Raw genomic sequence first — 21433 nt, forward strand, 5'->3', positions numbered from 1 at the left:
GTCATTTCCTCTTTTAAACGAGGATTAATTATCGACAGAGGATCCCTCTCTCCTCCCACAGGGACCACTTTGCAATTAGCTGCCAAAGGATGACTGCTAACATTTCTCTTTTTTTAAATACATCTATAAGTAGACACGTGCATATGTTCCTGTGACGAAAACATACCCAATTAACTGTCTGCTTAATTCTGAGGTGAAACTGGGAGAGATAAGAAAAGGGACAGATGTCAGGTTAATGTCTTTGCCTCGATTGTGCATTTGAGTTTTTGTTGGATGGCGGTGCTGTGTAATGTTGTGAAACTAGGGGAAAAGACAAAGTTGTCCTGCTTTGGAGCCAGCCTCCCAGTTACAAAATAAAGCAGGAAAAACAAACACAAGTCTCAAATTAGATTTCCCAAAACACATCATTCCCTCTCATTTTACACTCGACTGCGGCCTGCACACGAGAATAGAATAAGCCGTGAAATCTGCCTGAAATCCAGAATGTGCCAGTCACTGGAACACTTGGCAAGAGAGGGCCTTTTTGATTTGTCTGATGACCATGTTGTCTTCATTCATTTATTCAGCTCTATAACTTTAAAAAGAAAATACCTTTTTAAATTTGATTTTGCTGTGAAAACATAAATCTGTTGACTAAAATCTTCTAATAACCATCTGTTGTAGGATAGTTTAGATAAAAATATTTTCCTTTTTTCTTTGCCCAGTTTAACTATTTTTTTCCTATTTTATTTTATATATTTTATTTATATATATATATATATATATATATATATATATATATATATATATATATATATATATATATATATATATATATATATATATATATATATATATATATATATATATAATATTATTTCCTATTTTTCCTATCCTATTTCCTATTCCTATTCCACTTTTTATCTCCACGCTTCCCTTTATGTGGCTTACGTGCATTTATATACTTTACCAAAAATGTACTTTTCTTTTCACTTTTTTGGGGGAATACTGACTCCTTTTTGTAATGTTTTCTCACCATTGATTACTTAATTTACAAATAATTTTCTATACAGTTTGTCAGCTTATTTCAATCAGACTGCACTCCCGCCAGTTCTGCTAATGTCTGCACGAGTCCAGTCTGTCGGAGCAAAAGGAGGCTTGTGTGTTATAGACGTACCCTCTCAGACATGCAGGTTTGATAATGAATAACTGTGAGAAAGCCTAGAAGAGGTGGCAGTTACTACACCTCGGGCTATAGTCATCCTCCCTTATTTTCCACTCTCACCTCGTTTTATGGCTAGATTCAGTTTCTGCTCCCTGGCTCGCCTCTCGGTGTGAAATGACCAGGTCTCGACTTTCCTTTTCATTCCCCTCATCGGGCTCACAGATACACATGAGCCCTGCCAAGAATGGCTTTTCTGTTTGGATCTAAATATATGATTTATGGTCCGCTGAGTGCGTCGTTTGACATGCGGCCATACATTATGTCACTGTGATTAAGCAAATGTTTGTGCATGTTCATTACATGTGTGTATAAACTTTCAAAGATGGATGGAGCTCCAGTTTGGTTCGCTTACAATAGCAGGTAAACAGCAGAAAGGTCACATGTTTTCCCAGCAAAGAAAACTGTCCTAAATAATGTTAAGAAATAAAACACTCTTACATCATCACGTTCCCCCCCCCTTCTTTTTACGAGTTTGATTACCTTTTCCTGCTTTATTTCCATCTTTCTGTCAGGGGTCGGTTGAAGAGGCATGCTCCAGGCTGTTGCGGGTTTAGCACATTCTGAGGAGAATAATTTGGGATCTGCTCCGTTTCATCATCTCCTGCTGTCAGAAGTTTGTTTCTGAAGCAAGAGACTGAACATTTGCTACCTCGGATGATGTGTCACAAGTGGCACTTTGTTGTGCAGTTGTTTGTTTCTGGCAGGTTTTACATAGTGGAAATGAGGAGGGATGTACAGCCAGCCTTGTTTCTGTTTTGGGATTTTTATTGTGTACTACTAGTGTTTGCGTGTTGCATCCATATAAATGTTTGTTTATTTCATAAAATTCCCTGTTACCTTTTATTTAATTACATAATTTTCACAACTGTTAATAGATATATTGTAGATGCACACATATTAAGAAATTCTTTAATATTTGTCACTTAATATAGTGTAAATACAGGAGCTTGACTCGGCTTTCCTCCTGAGTACCTGTGTACTTCAAAAGAGAACCTGTGCAAGTGGATGTTAAGCAGTGGAAATCTTTTTTGTGCACAAGGTGTAAGTGAATAAATAGATAAACAACCACCAGGTTTTGCAGAACGAGTCCCTCTGGCTGAGGGCCAGACAGGTAATACCTCCGGCATACTTTCGGATGGGCCAGAGCAAGCCAAGCCTGCCTCAGCAGTCAGACTGTCTGCACATTTCTGCCGCTGTTGGCATACCAGGGGCGCCATTTTGCTCCTTGAGACAGACAAGCCAGAGGATCTGATTGGCCTTGCGCCAACGTGAACTCACAAAGGCTCTTTTGACAACAGGTCAGTCGGTTAACCAAGCAGTAGGCAGAGAGAGACAGGAATAAGCCAAAAAGAAAAAAAGACAACTCTTCTTCACCCCTAAGCTGCAATTTTGAAGGGTTGTTCGGACTAAAAAAGGTGCAACCTACTTGTGTCAGAAATGTAAGAGGCATGTTTGATACATTAGTAGATCCGCAGACCTTTAGTTTTCATTGGGAGGACTTTGTGCAGGCCACACCTCTGCAGACATGAGTCTGAGTGTGTGCTTAGTAATCATGAGCAAATATGACCTATGTATGTATGTTTTGTGTGTGGGTTCCCATCCTTGTGGCCTCATGCAGACTTTCAGGCGAGCAAAGCAGGCCATAAGTGAGTAAAATAAACATCTGCGAGGACAGACAATAATCGGAATTTCTTTTTTCCCTCCCCGTAATATAGTTGGTTTATAGAGACAAGACAAGTTTATTAAAATCCTCCCAGTTATCCGTGATAGAGGTAAAATAGGTGTTTTTTATGTAAACATTTCTTAAATGTTTATGTGAGAATTGCCACGTGTGTGTGGAAGCTGTCATTTACAGGGCAGGTGGAAAGTATTTGGTTTTAATCCGCAATCTATTGCATTTATATAGATATTGCTTTTTTAGCCAAAATAAATGTGTGCTCAGTGATTAGTTCATCTTTGTTGTGGTGTTGGTGCAACCTCACATCTTATATTTTTATCATAAAGCTGTTTACGTAGATGCTGACAGGGTACCATTAAATAGCTGTTGATGTTCTGCTGTGGGCTCCTGTGCTCATTATCTCCCCAGTCCAGGCCTTGCTTCCCTGCTTTTCCCTGCCGCCCATCTCCTCCCCTGTGTATCAGCCGTTTTGCATACGACTGATGTTTAAATGCTGCATTGTTAACTGACGTGGGGTAGCCCTTTGCTGACCCGGGAGGTATTTGCTCGTTTGATCATCGGGCAGCAGTTTTAATGTATCGAAGCAGCGCCACTCCGTAAAGCCCCTGGTATAGCTAGAGACAGAGGGCGAAGGCAGGACGAGGGATCCGTTGGTTGCAGGCCTGACAATATAGATGGAAGGTGATTATTAGAATATCTGTTGGTCAGCAAGGCCAGGGGGGGGGGCTGCTGATAATGTGTTTCCACTTGTGCAGTGGTGGTAGGTGTTGGTATTTCAGGGGGTTGTTGTGAGGGTTGTGGCAAACACAGAGAACAGTTCTCCTTTGATGAGCAGATTCAATATTTCCATCATGGTGTGTGCTGTTTTTTAATAAGCTTTTCCATATTGTCATGTCATGCATATTTGCATGTCAACATTTTGTACAGGTCTTGTTCTGGTGTTTCCCGTAATTTTAAGTTATATTTGTTGTATTTGTTATTTGTAATTTATATTTGTAATGTTATATTTGAACAATTAGTAAACACAGTTCCCAAAAATAAACTTTTTTTTTCTATGGGCCCTGTCTTTTACAGCCTTGAGGTAAATCTTCCCACACTCAAGCCTTAAAATAGTCTGAAAATCACCCCTGTCTTTACATTTTTTTTATGGATAAAAGAATGCCTCTTTATAAGCTGACAAGACAATAAAATGAAAGTGTTGTAAAAGAGAAAAGGGGGGGGGGGGGTGATCACAGAAACCGTGTTTCTCACAAACCGACAACCAGACAAAAACCAGTAACCGAACACCCAAAAACTCTTGCCTTTTCTTTACCCCTTTTTTTGCACATTTTTCGTCTTCTGTTTCCTCCTTTTCTCGTGGCTTTTTTTTTTGTGTCAGAAGCCTCTTAGACTGGCAGCAACTTTAGATATGAGGAGAAAAAAAAACTGCAAGAAAACCCACTTCGCTCAAGTAGATCATGAATATTTGATGGCTAGACCCCCATAGCATTCCTTGGTGAGCTTGTGTTGTGCAGAATGTAAAACTGTAATGGAAGCTCATTTGACTTGATGCCCGGCTCACAGTCAGGTGGATCAGCTGGACCACAAGCAAAATATTATGACAATTTGTTTCCTCGTTTGCTACGCTTGTTCATATACCATCGGAAGTGCTGTGACACACTTACTGTAAGACTAATCACTTTATTCTGTCACTAAGCACACTTGACATTGTTTGCTAAAAAGGCTTACCCTAAAATCCCTGTCGGAAAAATAACCTTAACATGCTTCAAATGAACTCCCACCTTCTGTATCCAAGTCGAGCTCTGTGCATCCTCGTGATCTCTCACAACTGAATTCTGCAAATATGAACTGCCTCTTAATATTTCCAAACGTCCCAGAGCAACCCAGCTGCCCCTTGACTTTTGAACCGTGGCGCACAGGAAAGCAGAGGTGAAGCAGTAATCTACATCTCTCAAGGCACTTCACACCCACGCTGTAGCTGAGATGGAGAGATCGAGTGCCACATGAGTTTACTTCTAACAGGAGGCGGAAGGAATTCTTAGTCAATAAACTCTGACTGTCGTCATCAGCTCCTCAAAGTAGTTCTGTCCCCCCCTCCCACCACCACCACCACCCCAATCATTTCCTATATTTTTAGTTTTCCTTTTTTCTCTGAGTTTTTGCAGGAGGTTGACCCTGCATGCATACAAGTCCTGATTAGCAGTATTTCAGAGCTCAGAGCTCTATTGATCAGGCCTCCAATGCACTAAAGCAAATGTAGCTAGAGAATCGACTCAATAATGCTGTTACTGCAATAATCCCAGTCATGCTGGTGTCCTGCAGCTCACAATCCCAGATAGGTACTTTTCATGGGTGGGAAAAGAGGAGGGAGTTTGTAATGAGGCTGGCAATTGTCAGTAAATCAGTGTCACTTAAAGTTCTCTTTCCATGCATCCTTTGTATCTTTTCTGTGTCCATCTCTTTAAAAACATGTCTTTTGTCAAAATACGCTCTTACACAGCTCTGAGGTAGAAAAATCTGTGCTTTCATTTAAGAAAAACTACTCCACACATTTATTCGAATACATTGTTTAACCTCCCTCTCTCGTGTCTGCCGACTCGGTATCATCCCTCTGTCTTTCTCAGCAAAGACACAGAGATTAGGGAATCGAGTCTGCAAATTTAATGGAACAGCATGGATTATTTAGACTGACTAAAGTCTCCCTTGTAGTGTCAAATGGGGGTTGTGGGATGACATTATAGCACCACATTCTCTCCCTCTCCCACTCTCCTGCTCTCCCCGTTAACTTGACAGATCTGTGCCTTCACATTGCTGTGAGGTGGACTGGATTGTTCAAATACTCTTTGCTTGATCTGTGTTATGTCATAGCACATTGCCACATGCATTCTTGATGCATACAAGTGTAGAAAATCGCTATTTAACAGACTTTGAAACACAGTTTGATGCTGTGATCCTTTGCTGGGTCAGTATTTTTACACCTGCAGGTTAAAGAAAGGGGCAAGATGAGTCTTACCAACAGGAGGTTGACTTCAAGAAAAACTCCTCTTTTGCTCACTTGGAGCATTGACATCCAATACAGGCCTGGCAAGTCTGCATCAACTCTGTGTTGACATGTAAATGTGACCTTTTGGGCTACCACCAGCAGATGTATCTTTTAGCTTCTCCCTTTGCTGTTGAGTTCACTGCTGTCTTGAAAATTGAAACCAACCAGAAATTACAACTGCTCATATGTCCCCCCCGTGTCAAACAGATTCAAGACGAGAAGAGAACAACCTATGATAACATGTTGAATGTTGGAGCATGTTGTTTCAAAAGTCACACATACAGGAGAAGGATATTCATATGGTTTCTCTTGAACAGTTCACGCTTGTGTGCATCTGTATAAGAAAAGACCAGTTTGTTTTTGTGGGCAGTATCACAACATCATCCGTATCTGCAAACACACAGGATGCAAAACCACATGGGACTTGAAGCAAATATTTGGAGCGTTGATTTGAAATGACAAATAAACACCATGCAGATAATCCTCATTACCAGTTTGGAAAAAAAATAGAAATCTCAGACATAAACACTAATATCCTCATATTTGTCATGGAATGTTAAACAGTTCTGTTTTTTTTTATGCCCAAAGAGCTTAAATAGTTTATCTGATGAAGGGTTTTTGTTTTGAGCAAAAAATAGTTTAAGGCACCACATGAGATGAAGCTGCACAGTCAAATTTCTATGATAATTTCTTTAATTCAAACTTGTTAAAAACAAAAAAAAACATTTGATGTCTTTCACAAGTTAAAATTACTTTAAATGACGGATTAAGAGAAAATTTAAATTGTGTTTTCATTTTGTGAATCCAAACCTTTCCTCAGTGAAATTAAAAATATTTAGGAAATAAGTATTGTCTGGTTCATATCATCTTTCTGTAAAAGTAACAGCAAGGGAAATGCACATTTGAAAAAGGGAAAAAAAAGAAAGTTAGGTGTGGTGCACTCATGATTTATGTGCTTTAATGAGATTTCAATACTGAACAAACAATAAAAATTTATGGACACCATACTCTTGCAGGCCTGCAGCTGTATTGGTTAATGTTTTTTCACGTTTTTCACCGTGACCAGTAATCGGATCTGCAGCTGGTCCTCAGCCCTCACTCAATGTATACAGTTGGGAAATCTTAGCAGAAAGGAGAAATGTTGCAGAATGTCCGTTATCGGGGTCGAGGAGTATTTAAGTGATTGATGCCCAAAATGAGTTAATGTTGCAAACAGTCGCACCAGTGCACTTTTTTAGTTATTTCTTCATGATTAAAATATTTTGCAATTGTTTAGGATTTAGTTATATTGAAGGGAATGGGAGGAAAGAATTAGTCATGGAGTCGTGCCTTTAAAACTGCACCAACACAGTTATGTGCTCCAGGCATCTTGGAGCGATACGTTACAGTGAGCAGTGAAGAAAATATTCGTTTAGCAAAAAGTTATGTGTTTTATACTTAGCTTTTCATTCCCTATAAAGTAAAATCAGTCGGGACCTGAATATTTGGTAAATTCATCCGATGATTGTTTTGTTCTTCAAACAAACTTTTACTTGTGTACATTTATTATTTCATGTGTGAAATATTCAATAGATTATAGAAACGATATTAAATTATAGTGAAAGTTACAGTACCAAAATGAATGCATTTAGATAATTATATCCATCTTTTTATTTTCCATGTCAGCTTCATCCAATTCATTCACCAGAGAAGCGCTGAAGCCTGCTGCAGCTAGTAAAATTACAGATATGAACAAATTATAATGAAACTATCCCGTTCCTTCTCAAAATTCCCACGTTAGTGCTGCGGTAATCAACCTACCACTCTCCCTCCCCCCTCTTTGAGGGGTCTGTTAATAACATTTTATTTTTATGAACATACCCCTCTATCAAGTCCTTGAGAATGGGGAATAAGAGTTGAGAAAAATTAGAGCGCATAAGTGGAAAAATATGCAACAAACGAAACAAATGAATTAAATGACTGTACGAGTAAGGATACAAAAGAAGCAGTTGTGGAGCAGAATATGCTTTACAAGGATAGAATTGAGAGGAAATACAGATGAGGGCAAGAGGTCAGGCAGGTAACCTGGCAAGGGAATGATCTGTATACGAGTAGACGGAGCTCGGAGAGCCACCTGTACATAACACTATGATGAGGAGAAGCAGCAGCAGCTACCCAAAATTGCTGCCGGCAAGTAAAGTTCTTAAAAATTCCAGAAGCAGTTGCACTATATTCTCACTTCCTCCTTCACCCACTCTCCATTTCCCTTCTCCTTTTCTCTTGCAGTTTTTTTCATCTCATACTCTCGCATACACATTTTTGCCGCCATCTCTAAATTTACTCCTTCTAACTACCACCTTGCATCCTTCATCCTTTTCTTTCTCTCAGTCTTATTCTGCCTTTACTTTCTTCCTCTTTGCACCAGTTTTCCAGTAGAGTTCTGGGTCCCAGTTTAAGCTTCTGCTGGCCAGGGTTGTTAGCCGGCAAATAAAAAATGGATGAAGTAGTAGGGCTCTGGTGCTATTCTCCTGCATCTATTTGGTCCACAAAAAAAAAGAAGAAAAGGCCAAAGGAAGAATCAGCCTATATCTTACCAAAAAAATAAACAAAAACTGCCCGGTGATGTCAGTTTTCTCAGTTGTCAAAAGAATATGGTTTTGTCAATACAGGTCTAGAAAGGACCTGGGAATCTTTTTGTGATCAATAATTTTACTTATTAGGCTTGAAAGAAGATCTTCCAATTTGAAAATGATACACTGCCTTGCCAAAAAAAAAAAAAAGAAAGGATTTTGTTAAGCAGAGTACAGAGTAAGCAGTGTTTTGTTAGTAGACAAGAGCTTCCCATTGGAAGAGTCGTTATGTTTCAGCTCACTACTTATTTAACCGATGCAGTGAACTTCACTCCTGAAGAAGACACATCCTCAGTAAAAGATGCTGCTGTTTCAGAAAAGTAAAGTTATTGGTCTCTTCCAAAGTGAAGTTAATGCATTGGGTCTGAAAAGCTGTTACGGTCTAAGAAAATCACATATTAGTGATTTTAATCTATTAAAAACAATATTTCAGTTTGCTAGGGCGCACAAAGATTGGACTCCAGATCAAAAGAAATGGGTCATGTTGTTGAATGAGTACAGAGGGGGTGCACCCATCTGTGGGGGCAGTGTTGTTATCTGGTTTTACTGCAGCTGGTGAAACTCAGCAATTAAAAAAAAATAAAAAATAAAATAAAAAATTTGTGCAGGAAAGACATTTTTGGAAATTTTACATAGTAAAAAATATAATTTAATTTTTTATTATTTTATTTTATTTATTTATTTTTTATTCTTTTGGTCATACAGTGTATGATGTAATCCATTCACACTCAGTAGTATTTGAACCTGTCGTCATGGGGAGCTACAGCCTCTCCGGGATCATTTTAATGTAGTTCAGTACAATTTAAATACTGCATACTTGAGTATATCCATTTTTTTCTTGCTTTTGAGTTTGAATTCACTACGTTACAGGGCGAAAAATATAGTAATACTACTCCAGAACAATTAGTTGAGTTTCATTTTAGTTTTACACAATGGATAATATAACACGCTGTTAAAATGTGAGAAATGAAATAAATTAGCAATTTAATCAAATCAAATTAAATTTTATTTGTATAGCACTTTCCATGCATAAAAATGCAGCACAAGGTGCTTTACGTAGTGATTTTTCAACCTTTTTGGTCTTGCATTTGTTGACTAGGGGTAAGATTTTAGATGGTTATTATACATTAATAGCTCTGCTTCTGAGCGCTTCACAATAAACATTCAAATGATCAAATATAGTAAGGGTAAAAAAAGAAAAAAAACTTTTGGGAGCGGAATTCTGACAAAACTTTGTGTTTTAAGTCATTCTTCTCCAGTTAATCGTCTCACCCTCATTGTATCAACTAAGATTCAATGGCCGCAAAGCGATTGTTCTGCTTACACACTTGTATTATAATATTGATAATTTGAGGTCTTCATCTATGATATCAGTCACCAAGTCTGCATTTTACTTAAATACATTGACAACTTTTTTTCTCTTTTTTTATTATTGCCTGAAAGAAAGCATTAAGTCGTAAAAATGCTGTATAACATAACCATATATGATAATAAACTAATAACCTCCATATTTACTATACAATAAACTAAATGTAATAATAAATGTAAGTGTTGGTGCTGTCAAGCCCTTAAATGTTATTATTCCTGAGGGAATTACATGGTGTTGGGGTCTTTTTTAAGTAATTACAGTAAACAGCTTCCAATTAAAGACCTGCTCCAACCGTGTGTGTGTGTGTGTGTGTGTGTGTGTGTGTGTGTGTGTGTGTGTGTGTGTGTGTGTGTGTGTGTGTGTGTGTGTGTGTGTGTGTGTGTGTGTGTGTGTGTGTGTGTGTGTGTGTGTGTGTGTGTGTGTGTGTGTGTGTGTGTGTGTGTGTGTGTGTGTGTGTGTGTGTGTGTGTCCTGACACATGCACACATATTTCAGAGGTGCTCGTTTACCTTCAGGACCCCCTGGGGGGCAGTAATCTGAGCAAACATGGCGGGATCAGATTTGTCCGGTAAACGGGGCGGGTCATTATGATTGTACAGCAGAGTGAACCTCTCTGTCTCACTCTTCCTCTCTCCATTAGTTTGTTTGAAGTGTTGCATAGTCTTCCCCTCTTTTCCATCAAACTGGAGTGGTTTTGGGCAAAAAACAAAAGATAGGCCTGTGTGATATGTGGCTTTTATGTTGCATGTGTGTGTGTGTCTTAGCTCCAGATAAAAAAAAAAAAAAAAAAAAAAGGAAAAGGCAACCGTGTGTGCATATGAGGGAGCGCATATTCTGCTACAATGAAACATTTATTTGAATTAGTTTGTGTTAGCAAGTCGAGGCATTTCTTAGATTTACCCCCGCCAGTGCTCCACCTCCTTGTCCATCAATCAAACCATTTGTGAACACATTGATCCTTCCCTCCTTCCCTATTTCTCCCCTCCTCCTCTCCCATGCCGTATATTCCCAGGGTTTGGAAGGAGGAGAGCCAGAATGGCTCAGACAGCCATTGATTTTTATTTTATTGGTCTACTTGTGGAAAGAGGAGGGTTAAGGGAGGACCTGAGAGATGTTACTCTGAAGCTAAGTTTGCTTGTAGTGAGGTGTGTGTGTGTGTGTTTGTGTTTGTATGTGTGTGTGTTTGATGGTGGCTTGGACGCGTCTGCTTATGTCTGTCTCACTAAGATTGTTTTTGTTTTGGGTTTGGGGTGTTATCCTTCTGTGTGAAAGGTGTGTGTGTGCGTGACCATCCACCTCTGAGAGCCACCAAAAGCAGGGCGTACAAGTGTATCTGTGTGTCTTCCCTTGTGTGTTTTATGCGAGTGTATACACATGCATGTGATTGAAGGAGCTGGGGAATCTGGGGTGGTGATGAGGCTGGCACCAGGGACTTGGACCGCAACACACACGTGTGCTCGCTCTCACACACACACACACACACACACACACACACACACACACACACACACACACACAGCTGAGGTGTATCCCGGTGCTCATTAGAGCTGGTAATAAGGCTGTGCTGCTGAAAGAGGAGGGGGAAAAAACAGGCAAAGGAAGAGAAGGAGGGAGTAAGAGGTTTGGAGGGGAGAAAAAAGGGGGAAAAAAGGAAGATTTTAAATTTTAATAACACTGGTACGATTTTGTAAATCTTTCCTGACAGAAAAGTCCTCATTATTTTCATCTGTCTCCGAGGAGCCTCTCTTCCAGCTTTGCCTCTTCGGGTAAACGGACCTTTCTCTCTTTTCCTCCATCTCTTGGTCTGTCTCTCTCCGTCTCCTCTCTCTTTACTTCTCTTTCACTCTTTCTTGTTTTTTCTTTAAAAAGAAAAAATATTTCCTTCTGCTTTATTGTCCATTTCCGACCTTCACACTTGCCTTATTATTTACCCATTGCAAAGCCTTTTGCACCCTCTCTGTCTCTGTTCCTTATATCATTTGTGTATACAGTATCTGTGTGTTCCCATCCAGTAATGTGGTAGTTGAAGGATCATCAGGAGCAAACAGAACGGCCCACACGCTGCACTCCTATTGGCAGGCATCGTGGAAAGGGAAAATACCTGGAGATCATAGTGGGGGTATTCTGCACCATGCCACCACGTTTTATTAAAAACCAAAATAGGCGACTTTCAAATAGATGCTGATTAAGGCCGTCACTTTTATAACACTTTAGTTGTCTCTTCATTTCAAGATAAATAATTGCTATTAATGTTGGGAGTTTTTGCCTTTCTTTGTTGTCCACAATTGAAGATTTATGAAAAAGATGAAGAGGCCAAGAGTAAAGGATAAAACAATTCTGTCAAATGGTGGAAACATTAAGATGAATTGTTAATTTTGACGGGCTAATACCTTTCAGTTCGTTTATGGGTTCAGATGTGTGCGTAGTCTGCGCCAGTGTTCTTCAGTCCGGGTCCTCGGGACTCACTGCCCCGCATGTTTGAGATGTTTCTCCGCTCCAACACACCTGATTCATTTAAGCTGAACTCCATCAGCTTGTCGTCAAGAGCGAGTCTGTTAATGATCTATTAGTTGGAGTCACGTGTGTTGGAGTGAGGAAACATCTAACACATGCAGGGCAGCGAGTCTCGGTGACCTGAACGGAAGAATATGGTCTACAGGGTGATGGCCAGTGTGTCCAATTTTATTGGAATTATTTTAAAATAGTTAGCCAAAAATGGTTGATCATGCACTGTTAAAAGCCAGAGGTGACTGAAAAAGATTGTCAGAGAAGTATGAAGATAATTCAAATGATTATATTTGGTTCGTTATTTTGTAAGTGTTATCAAGGATTGTTGGTAAGTTTGTCAGGACAGGATTCAAAATGTGGTTTTTACTCCCCTAATTGCTTTTTAAAGCCCTGTCACTTCTACACGTGGTTTATATTTTTAATTTAATTTTTAATTAATTATTTAATTAAAATTTGATTAATTGTTCGTAGTTTGCGAAGAGACTTTCAGGTGTATCTAAACCTGCTTCAGAAAAAGATCTCCTACCTAACCTTGAAATTTTAGCTGCAATATCACACATTAACACATCCTAACCTCCTCGCGCATCCTAAACTCCTAATGCATCCTAACCATCCTAACTTCTGTTGAAGAATTCTTAACAAGCTTTTATGACAATATGTATTGACATAATAAAATAATAATAATACTAAATGAGGTACACATTGTTACCCGTTAAATACTTAATAATGGACTCTTGCATCACTCTTATCAGGCAACAGGGTCGTCACCTGGAGCTTGTGGGTGGAGCTACAAACACACCTGTGAAGCTAAAGAAGCAAGTTAAACCAATGAGATTTCTTTAAAAGATACTTTACCATCGAACGTCTTTCTTTGCATTTAGTTTACTTGCAGTTTACTTGCTCTTTCGGTCTGAGTTTTTACACATTACTGTTTTACACATTGCAAATAACTTGATTAAGGCTCGGCATCAAAACGTCCACGATAAAAGCTTAATGTTTGGACAACATGGCTTCTTTGCAAGCAAAGCAGACACTGAAATAACGTACCAGATCACAATATTATTGTTCTGGTTTACTGCCCAGCAACTCCTGCATAGATGACTGAAGACACACAAAGTGGTGTACAGTTCACACATCATATTAGAATATAACTTTAAAAACAGTGAAGTCTCGTTCATCAAAAATGCAGATTTTCTGTTTCCTTGCTGTCTGTAAACATCTGTAATCTGGTTCAAAGTACAAACTAGTGAACAGCGCTGCAGAGTTGAAAGAAGTGGGTATCTGTTGCCTGCAGCGCTTCAAAAAAAGCTGACATTCATCTATACATTTCTTATTATGTTGCACATTTTCAAATGAAATGTGGGGCATTGACTTCGCCTTTTTAGAGTTGCTACAAGAGTTGGAGTGGGAAAAGGCATTTCTCAAGAACCAGGATTTAATGCTAGTCAATCTAATCATGTAACTGGTCACCTTAAATTCCCAAACACTACCACCGTCAAGTGCAAGTCGAGTGCGAGTCCTCATCCGTTACTCTGTAATACCTGTAACCCTGCCGAGCTTCCTGACATACAGATTGTACTTCCTTTGTTTGCTGTTTTTTTGCTGGTAAAGTGTGAAACTGCTGCAGGAGGAAATGTCCTGTTTTCATTATTACCAGTTACTTAAAACACCATGTGCATTGCACTGATAAGCTGTTTTATATTACACTCATGAATGCATTTGCCTAGATCGCTGTACACAGAATTCCTTAGGGTCAAAATATGATGTACGTTTTACGGGTTATCTTTTTAAATGTGTGCTCCAATCTTTAATTTAAGCTCTATCATATTATGTACAGCTTCAACACTTGAAGTGTTGAAGTTATTCTGTATTTTGCTGCTATATCATACTAGTTTTATAGTTTTTATGCACTCTCATCCACGTCTCTTCTACATGAGTAGAGTTAACTTCCTGCACATTTCCCCAGCAGGACTCTCGTCACCCTCCCCTTTTTATTTCCCAGCAGAAAAATTAACAAACAACACAAAGCAAGCTAGCTCCTTCCAGTGCACTTAACACACACACACACACACACACACACACACACACACACACACACACACACACACACACACACACACACACGCTCCTCTGGGTATTTGGCTGGGATAAATAATCATTGTAAATAATGAATGTCAATAAATGGGGGAGATGTGGCCTTGCTAAGCATGCCCTGATTAGTGTTTCAATGGGATCTCCTCCCCAGCTGGCTGCAGCCAATCAGACCGGCTCCATCCAAACGATGGGATGAGTCTGACCTATCACAGCCTCCCGGTTTCTTCTTCACTCCTCATCAGAACAGAGAAATTGTTTCCTGTGTGTGTGTGTGTGTGTGTGTGCGCGCGCGTGCATGCGCGTGCGTGCGTGCGTGCGTGCGTGCGTGTGTGTGTGTGTGTGTGTGTGTGTGTGCGCGTGTGTGTGTGCGTGCGCGTGTGTGTGCGTGCGTGCGTGTGCGTGCGTGCGTGCGTGTGCACCAGATAAAGCTTCAGCATGGTTTTAAGACATGACTTGTGGTATCAGGGGGGGGGGGAAATCCCATCACCGCTATGGGATTTTAAAATGTTTCATATAAATAATTATGTATGCATTTATTCAAGGCTAAACTGTTTACTCATAAAGCATACCTACATACAAGCAGTAGTTGTAATGAGCTCTCTGGTGTTACTGCCACAGTTCATCTTATTGCTAAAATGAGGTCCATGTAGATCCGTTGTAGGTTTTAGTTCGGAACAACATGATCTGCATTTTATCTAACTGCTGTGAGTAAAACTGTTTGTCTTATACGTGGTTGGAGTGTCCTCACTGCAGAGGAGCTCTAAAGTAAACACATTTCTGCAGAAAAGTGTATACAAAGATGTAAGCATAAACACTCCTGTGAGACATAACAACACCGTGCAGTGCTGCGTTTTTGCCATCCCGTCCTCCAGCAGTGGCTTTAGGCTAAGTGGCTAGTTGTGGGCTATTGCAAGTCGGATCCGGAGGAGAGGGCCGCAAGTTCAACTGCCGTGTCGTTCAGACTTGTACTTTAGAGGGTAGCGGGGTGACCGAGCAGCCAGCGAGACACCCAACCCTCCCCGGTGATAAATGGCCATGGCATGGGCTATTCATCTCCTGCTTAGAGAAGTGGACAGTGCCCCACTGCACGACCTCTCCTCCACCCCTCCACATGTCAGCAAATGTGATAATTCTCTCATTTGTCAGAGGCAACGGAGGGTTTTGGAATGTGCATTTGTGCGAACGGGACTTTGTGTGTTCATACAAACTTGAGAATTTGACACACGCACACACACAAACAAGTCTCCACATTGTCATCTTTTTTTATTTCTTTGGTTCAAAGCCTGCTCTTGTCGAAGTGGGAAAATTTAAATGTGCAAAAGATTGACTTGTTTTATGGCAAATTCCATCAGTAATTCAGCAGTTTTATTACCTCCCGGAAACGAGTGAGCCACTTTTTCCCCTTTATTGCACATATAAAGTTTTAAAGCCTCTTGTCTGCGTGTATATGTTTGTCTGTCACACTTGTTTATGCGTGTTTTTCTCTGTTTTGGAAGTGCGCATGTGACGTGACACTCATCAGTTTGCCGTTTTTACAACAACTGTATATGCCTAATCAGATTGTTGTGTGTCTGATATGAATATGTTTTATCAGACGTATTACGTGTGTGTTTTACACCCAGACGCCAGTGACTTTATACCATTAAATACCAGGTAGTCAGACCTCATGGTAACTATTAAACAGGATAAGCCCTCAGCTAATGGCTGGTCATTTAGTTTACGCATAAACATGTGACTGTTTTATGTGTTTACTGCTCTCTGCAGACGCAGTAAGACTCTTGTGAACCTCACCTGACTTCTCTCTTTCGCTGTCTGTTTCTCCTCTGCAGGATCATCCAGAATCGTATCCTGATCTTCGTCCTCGGAGCCGTCATCCTTCTCACTATCATCCTAGCCATCTATTTCAATCTGCGAGGCCACTGATCTCCAGCGTGCGCACACACGTTCCGCCCCCCTCCCTCCCAACACAAATACAAACACACACACATGTGATTAATAGCGACGAAAGCGTTGTTCTGCTGTAATTAGGACAAATGGTCCTCATGAATCACTGTTTCCAGAGCCTGACAAGGAGCTTTTTTTTTTTTCCTCATTTCACGTTCCTTTGCTGTTTCTTTCTCTTTCTTTCCATCTCTACCTTGTTTCCCCACTTTGCACTTCCCTTTCTCCTTCTTTTCTCTCTTTTTTCCTCCTCCTCTTGGTTTAGTCATCTCTCTGTCAGGCTCTTTCTTACATCTCCAGCGGGCAAAGATGGGGTGTTTTTATGATTATTGAAACTTGGTGTTGTTCTGAGTGTAGATCTGCAGTCCAGTGTGTCCCCAGGTGAATACACCTTGGTCATTTTTTTCTGTAACAAAACGCTGATTCTCACTGGGTGGGATTTTTTTTTCTTTCTTCTTTATTAGAGGGGGTCCAAGTGTCTTTCAAGGTGTATTTGCATGCATGAAAGACAGAGTAACTGAGTTCCTCTCATCTGTGTTTGCATGAGTGACAGTGGTGGGCTGAGGAGGGGGATGGAGGGGGGCTCCCACTGACACCAAAAGGAGACATGCATACTGAAGTATGTGCGAGCTTCTGTAACTAAATGATTCAGCTGTTCTTCATGTAGCCCCTACACAGCAGGACAGTGCCTTCAGATAAGATATGCCGTTCACGCTCCCCCTTTAAAAAGTCCAGCAGATCCCAAAATAGACGCACGGCGCTGCCTCGAAAAAGAGAGTATGCACATTAAAAAGGTTGAGGTCAGTTCAACTTTGGTTTGTTCAGTCAGGATGAAAGTATTGTTTGTTTTAATTAAAGGAGGCTGCTTCTTCGCAACATTTGCATTGAGGAACAAATATGGGTATTTTTAAGAGAATTTGAAAGAAATAAAGTATTTGATGACATTTTTAAGGCAAAAGGGAACTGACCCCAATCTTGACCAATACAATACATGGAAAACTTTATCTGACATTATATTAACATATTCAGTATCCACATATGCTACATTGCACTCCTCAGTCACACATCATAACTCATTCCTATGGACCTTTTAACTGTCATTGTAAAGATTATAGGCATCATACTGTATGTACTAACATAATAATAGACATCATGTATAGCTTTTGGGCTTTCAATTCATGTGAATCTGTTTCTTTTTATTTATAAATTAAATTTCCAGTTAAAATATATATGTTAGAAGTGTACATTTTAAGATGTTTAATGTTGACATTATTTACAGTTTGGCTGTTGCCTGATGCAGACTGCACACCAGGACCAAGCGAAATGTGTGGATTTCTAGTTTTCTTTTACTTTGTTTTTTTCTTGTTCTTCTTCTATAAATGTATCTAACTTGTTTTAGAGCTTTTAATGTTTGTTCTATATTTTCCACGTCAAGTTCTGACGATCATGACACAGTCCCCGTTTCTATGTTTGCCTGTATGCAGACTGACGTTGTGATACACTTGAAGTGTTGAACTGCTGTGTAATTCTTCAGGGAGTCTTGGAAGATCTAAATTTAAGAGCATATTTGGAGAGTTTTTCTGAAGTTAGATATAGTATGGTTTGAATAGTAATGCTCAGTGAGCCGGAAGCGCACACACACACACACACACACACACACACACACACACACGTACAGTACATGCACTGGAGTGCGCATCTGTCTCATGTGGTTGGTGTGTCGGTTCCCACTAAGCACATTTGCTATTCTGTTTCAGGGCCATAGTCTTCATTTTCGACGGTACTGGGGAGTCGTCCCCTCCCGCCCCCGAAAAACACACGCATACACAATACACACACGTGCACGCACACACTTCCAAAGTACCTCCCCTGTCGGCCACCATTTCACAGGCCCTCGCCAGCCGCTGCGCCGTCACCGGCTTCAAAGCCTCAAATTAATGGCCAACAAAATAGTGTGGCTCCGACTGTCCCACGCGGGGCCGGCCCACCAAGACTTATCATTAAAGTCAAGGAATAATGAAAAAGTGCAGGAAGAAAAGAGAAGAGAAAAGGAAGGAAGTGAATAAGGAAGGGCGTAGGTGGGGGGTGCCAGGGCGGAGGGGGGGGTTCCATTCCCTGGCAGCTTGACAAACCTCATCTGGTAATGACCGTCGGTGACGGCGCTTTCACCCAGTCAAAGTGCGCCGTGTGTGTCTGCCCGCATGTGCAGCCTGCCTGAAGTGTTCTCCGTCTTTCTCTGCCTCCCCATCCCTGCCGCTCCCCCGTTCCTTCCCTCTCTACCTCTCCTGCCACCTTTCTCTCCTCCTGCCCGTCCTCCCCTCCCCTCCTCTCCTCTCCTCTCCCTCCCAGCCTGTCAGACGAGCGGAGCAGTAGCGAGCGAGCGAGCGAGCGGTGGAAGGCAGCGTGGCGGCGGCTTCTATTTGAAGTTGTAATGGTGTCAAAAAGTCAGGGCTGACTGACAGACGTCAGTCCCACAGGGCCTCATTAAAAACAGACCCACTTGACAAGGAAATAATTGAGCGCCGGCGACACCTCAGAGGGCCCCTCCGCATTTTTAGATGTTTTTATTTTCTTTTCATTATTACCGCCGAGCTATTATGTTCATTAAGAAATGGCATTAAAACAAGTTTTTATAAGAGGGGAGAGGCAGGTTGGGAGTGGGGGGGGGGGTCAGAGAAAAAGACGGATGTATGGAGGTGGGGAGATAACGATTTGTTTAGAGCCCCCGTTCTGTTTTATTATTTAAACAGGAGCACTGTCATGTGATACCATGGCAGACGTTGGCTATCATCTCTCCTCTCTGTCTCCTTTTCTCCTTTTTTTTCCTCTTCCCTTTATCCTCTTCCCTCTCTTTCCCCCCCTCCTCACTTTTTGTCATCCCTTCCTTCGTGCATCCTCCATTTTTTTTTTCTAGTTCTCCTTTCTCCATCCTTTTCTCTCTAAGCAGTGGGTGTCATTGGAATATGAACTAGATTATTCATCAGTGTGCCCCCCCTCCCCCCAACACACACACACACACACACACAGCCCTCACACACACATACAACTCACTATTACTCCTTAAATTTGCTGATTTAGTTTTCGACGAGCGTCTCATCGCAGTAGGCTGAGAATGAAAACTTGTCAAAAATAGGTTATATCTTATTCCAAGGGGCAACAATAGCAGCAGGTACAGACACCTCTTAATATTTAATTTAGAAGGGTGTTAACCCTCCTTAAGTGACTGGAGCTATGTCTTCCATACAGACACCAGGCGGGACGAGGAAGGGGGGGATGATAAAGACAGAGGAGCGATTAATTTCTTTTTATGTCTGAGAAGTGATTTTGAAGCTATTTATGTTTCCTCCCATTTGCCTAGGAGACAATTTAGTTGTTCAGCGTCCCTATTTTTGTTTTTCCAGACATATCCTCAACCTGGATGCCCTGTGACAGCTAAAAAAAAAAAACATCCTCTCTATTTATGTTGTCACACAAATAGTGGTTCTTTTATTTTATAGTGTAAATGATATTCCAGATAATGAATACGGCCCTGCATCAGGCCGTCTCCATAACGATGCCCCGCTTCCAAGGAAGCTCAGCAGCACCACACTCTCTGGTCCTTTCCACAAGGTCTACAGAAAACATAGAAATGGAAGACTCTTCAACAAGGAGCCTCTGTGATGCGCCGCCATTACAAAAAGCCAGATGTTTGTCTGCCTTTTAAGACAACAAGGGATTGTGACAAGCGTTTGTTTGAGCGGGCTGTTCCCGTGCGGGGCGGGCCTTAAACTGGATAAACGGCACCAGTGGTGGGATCGCAACAGGAGGGTAGGCGCTTCATCTTCAGGAGTGTCCACATGCCGTCATCCGCCACACACACACACAAACCACCGCACATGTATATTAAAGGAGGCCCTGCAACAACGGCTAACCCAGAAAGAAACAAACACAATGACGCTGTTTGAGAACTACAATGAGTATTCTTCTGTTTGATTCAGTGAAAGCACAACGCTGCACGTATGGTGCCCCATTAAGAGAACACACGCGCACACACACACAATCTAGTGTATGGCCGTTTGAAAAGGAGCCATGTTCTCCATTTGTACATGCCACCAGTCCCAGCAGAATGGCTCTCTTTCTCCCATCAGCCCTTTATCTGACTTTTCTGTCGCCCCGTCAGCACCATTAGCCATTTTATTGCGGTTTGCTTAAGATGAAATGACAATGGCCGCCATTATTTCAGGAAGCCACAGTGTGCAGGAATCCATACATGGATGTCTGTGCGCTTGTGTGTAAATGATGTGCCCCCCCCACCCCACCCTGTAGTTGAAATGGTGCCGGAGTGCTTGGAGAACGGGGGAAATGCTGGACCGTCCGTGCATATTCAAGTCCATCTGTTAAATCTGTACGACTCATTTGTCCTGTTGTCTAGGTTTCACCGGTTCATCTTGTTCTCTTCAGGTGGACCAGTGAGATTCTAATCTGCACTAAACTTGACTTGTGTGATCTCTGTCAGTTTCTGTGTTGTTCAATATCTGTGATTAAAGCAGTTCTGAATTGCAGTAACCAAGATGCCATGTCATAACTTGCATATCCAGAGGTGTCAAGTAACGAAGTACAAATACTTTGTTACCTTACTTAAGTAGAAATTTTGGTTATCTATACTTCACTGGAGTAATTATTTTTCAGACGACTTTCTACTTTTACTCCTTACATTTTCACGCAATTATCTGTACTTTTTACTCCTTACATTTTAAAAACAGCCTTGTTACTCTATTTCATTCCGGCCTTTAAAAAAAACTATCCAGTTAAATTGCTCCATCCGGATAGAGTGAATTTGGTTGTGGTTGTTTCAGATGTTCTTGTCCAGTTTTGTTCTTACATCCGTTCCCTCAGATTCCTGCAACTAAACTTGGATGTACATTCCAATAAAGGTTAGGATAAATGATAACATGCCTCTGAACTTTGACTTTTTGCACCATTACAATACTTATAGGCAACTAGTCATC

General features: G+C 40.9%; 1 protein-coding gene across 5 annotated transcripts in view; it reads left to right on the forward strand.

The window, feature by feature from the left end:
• The window catches only part of vti1a (vesicle transport through interaction with t-SNAREs 1A), a 128253-nt gene extending 107038 nt beyond the window's left edge, over nucleotides 1–21215 (forward strand). For 2 of the 5 annotated variants that reach the window (XM_061707852.1, XM_061707853.1), the window contains exon 9: nucleotides 16334–21215. Coding sequence is in view for 2 of the 5 variants with exons in the window: in XM_061707850.1 (XP_061563834.1) it covers nucleotides 16334–16427 (94 nt within the window). In the remaining 3 variants the exon portion in view is untranslated. The remainder of the gene's footprint in view (nucleotides 1–16333) is intronic. The other 3 variants (XM_061707850.1, XM_061707851.1, XM_061707854.1) reach the window with 2 other exon arrangements.
• Nucleotides 21216–21433: the final 218 nt, after the last annotated feature.

Source organism: Cololabis saira, chromosome 19 (genome assembly GCF_033807715.1).
Source record: "Cololabis saira isolate AMF1-May2022 chromosome 19, fColSai1.1, whole genome shotgun sequence".
NCBI lineage: Eukaryota > Metazoa > Chordata > Actinopteri > Beloniformes > Belonidae > Cololabis > Cololabis saira.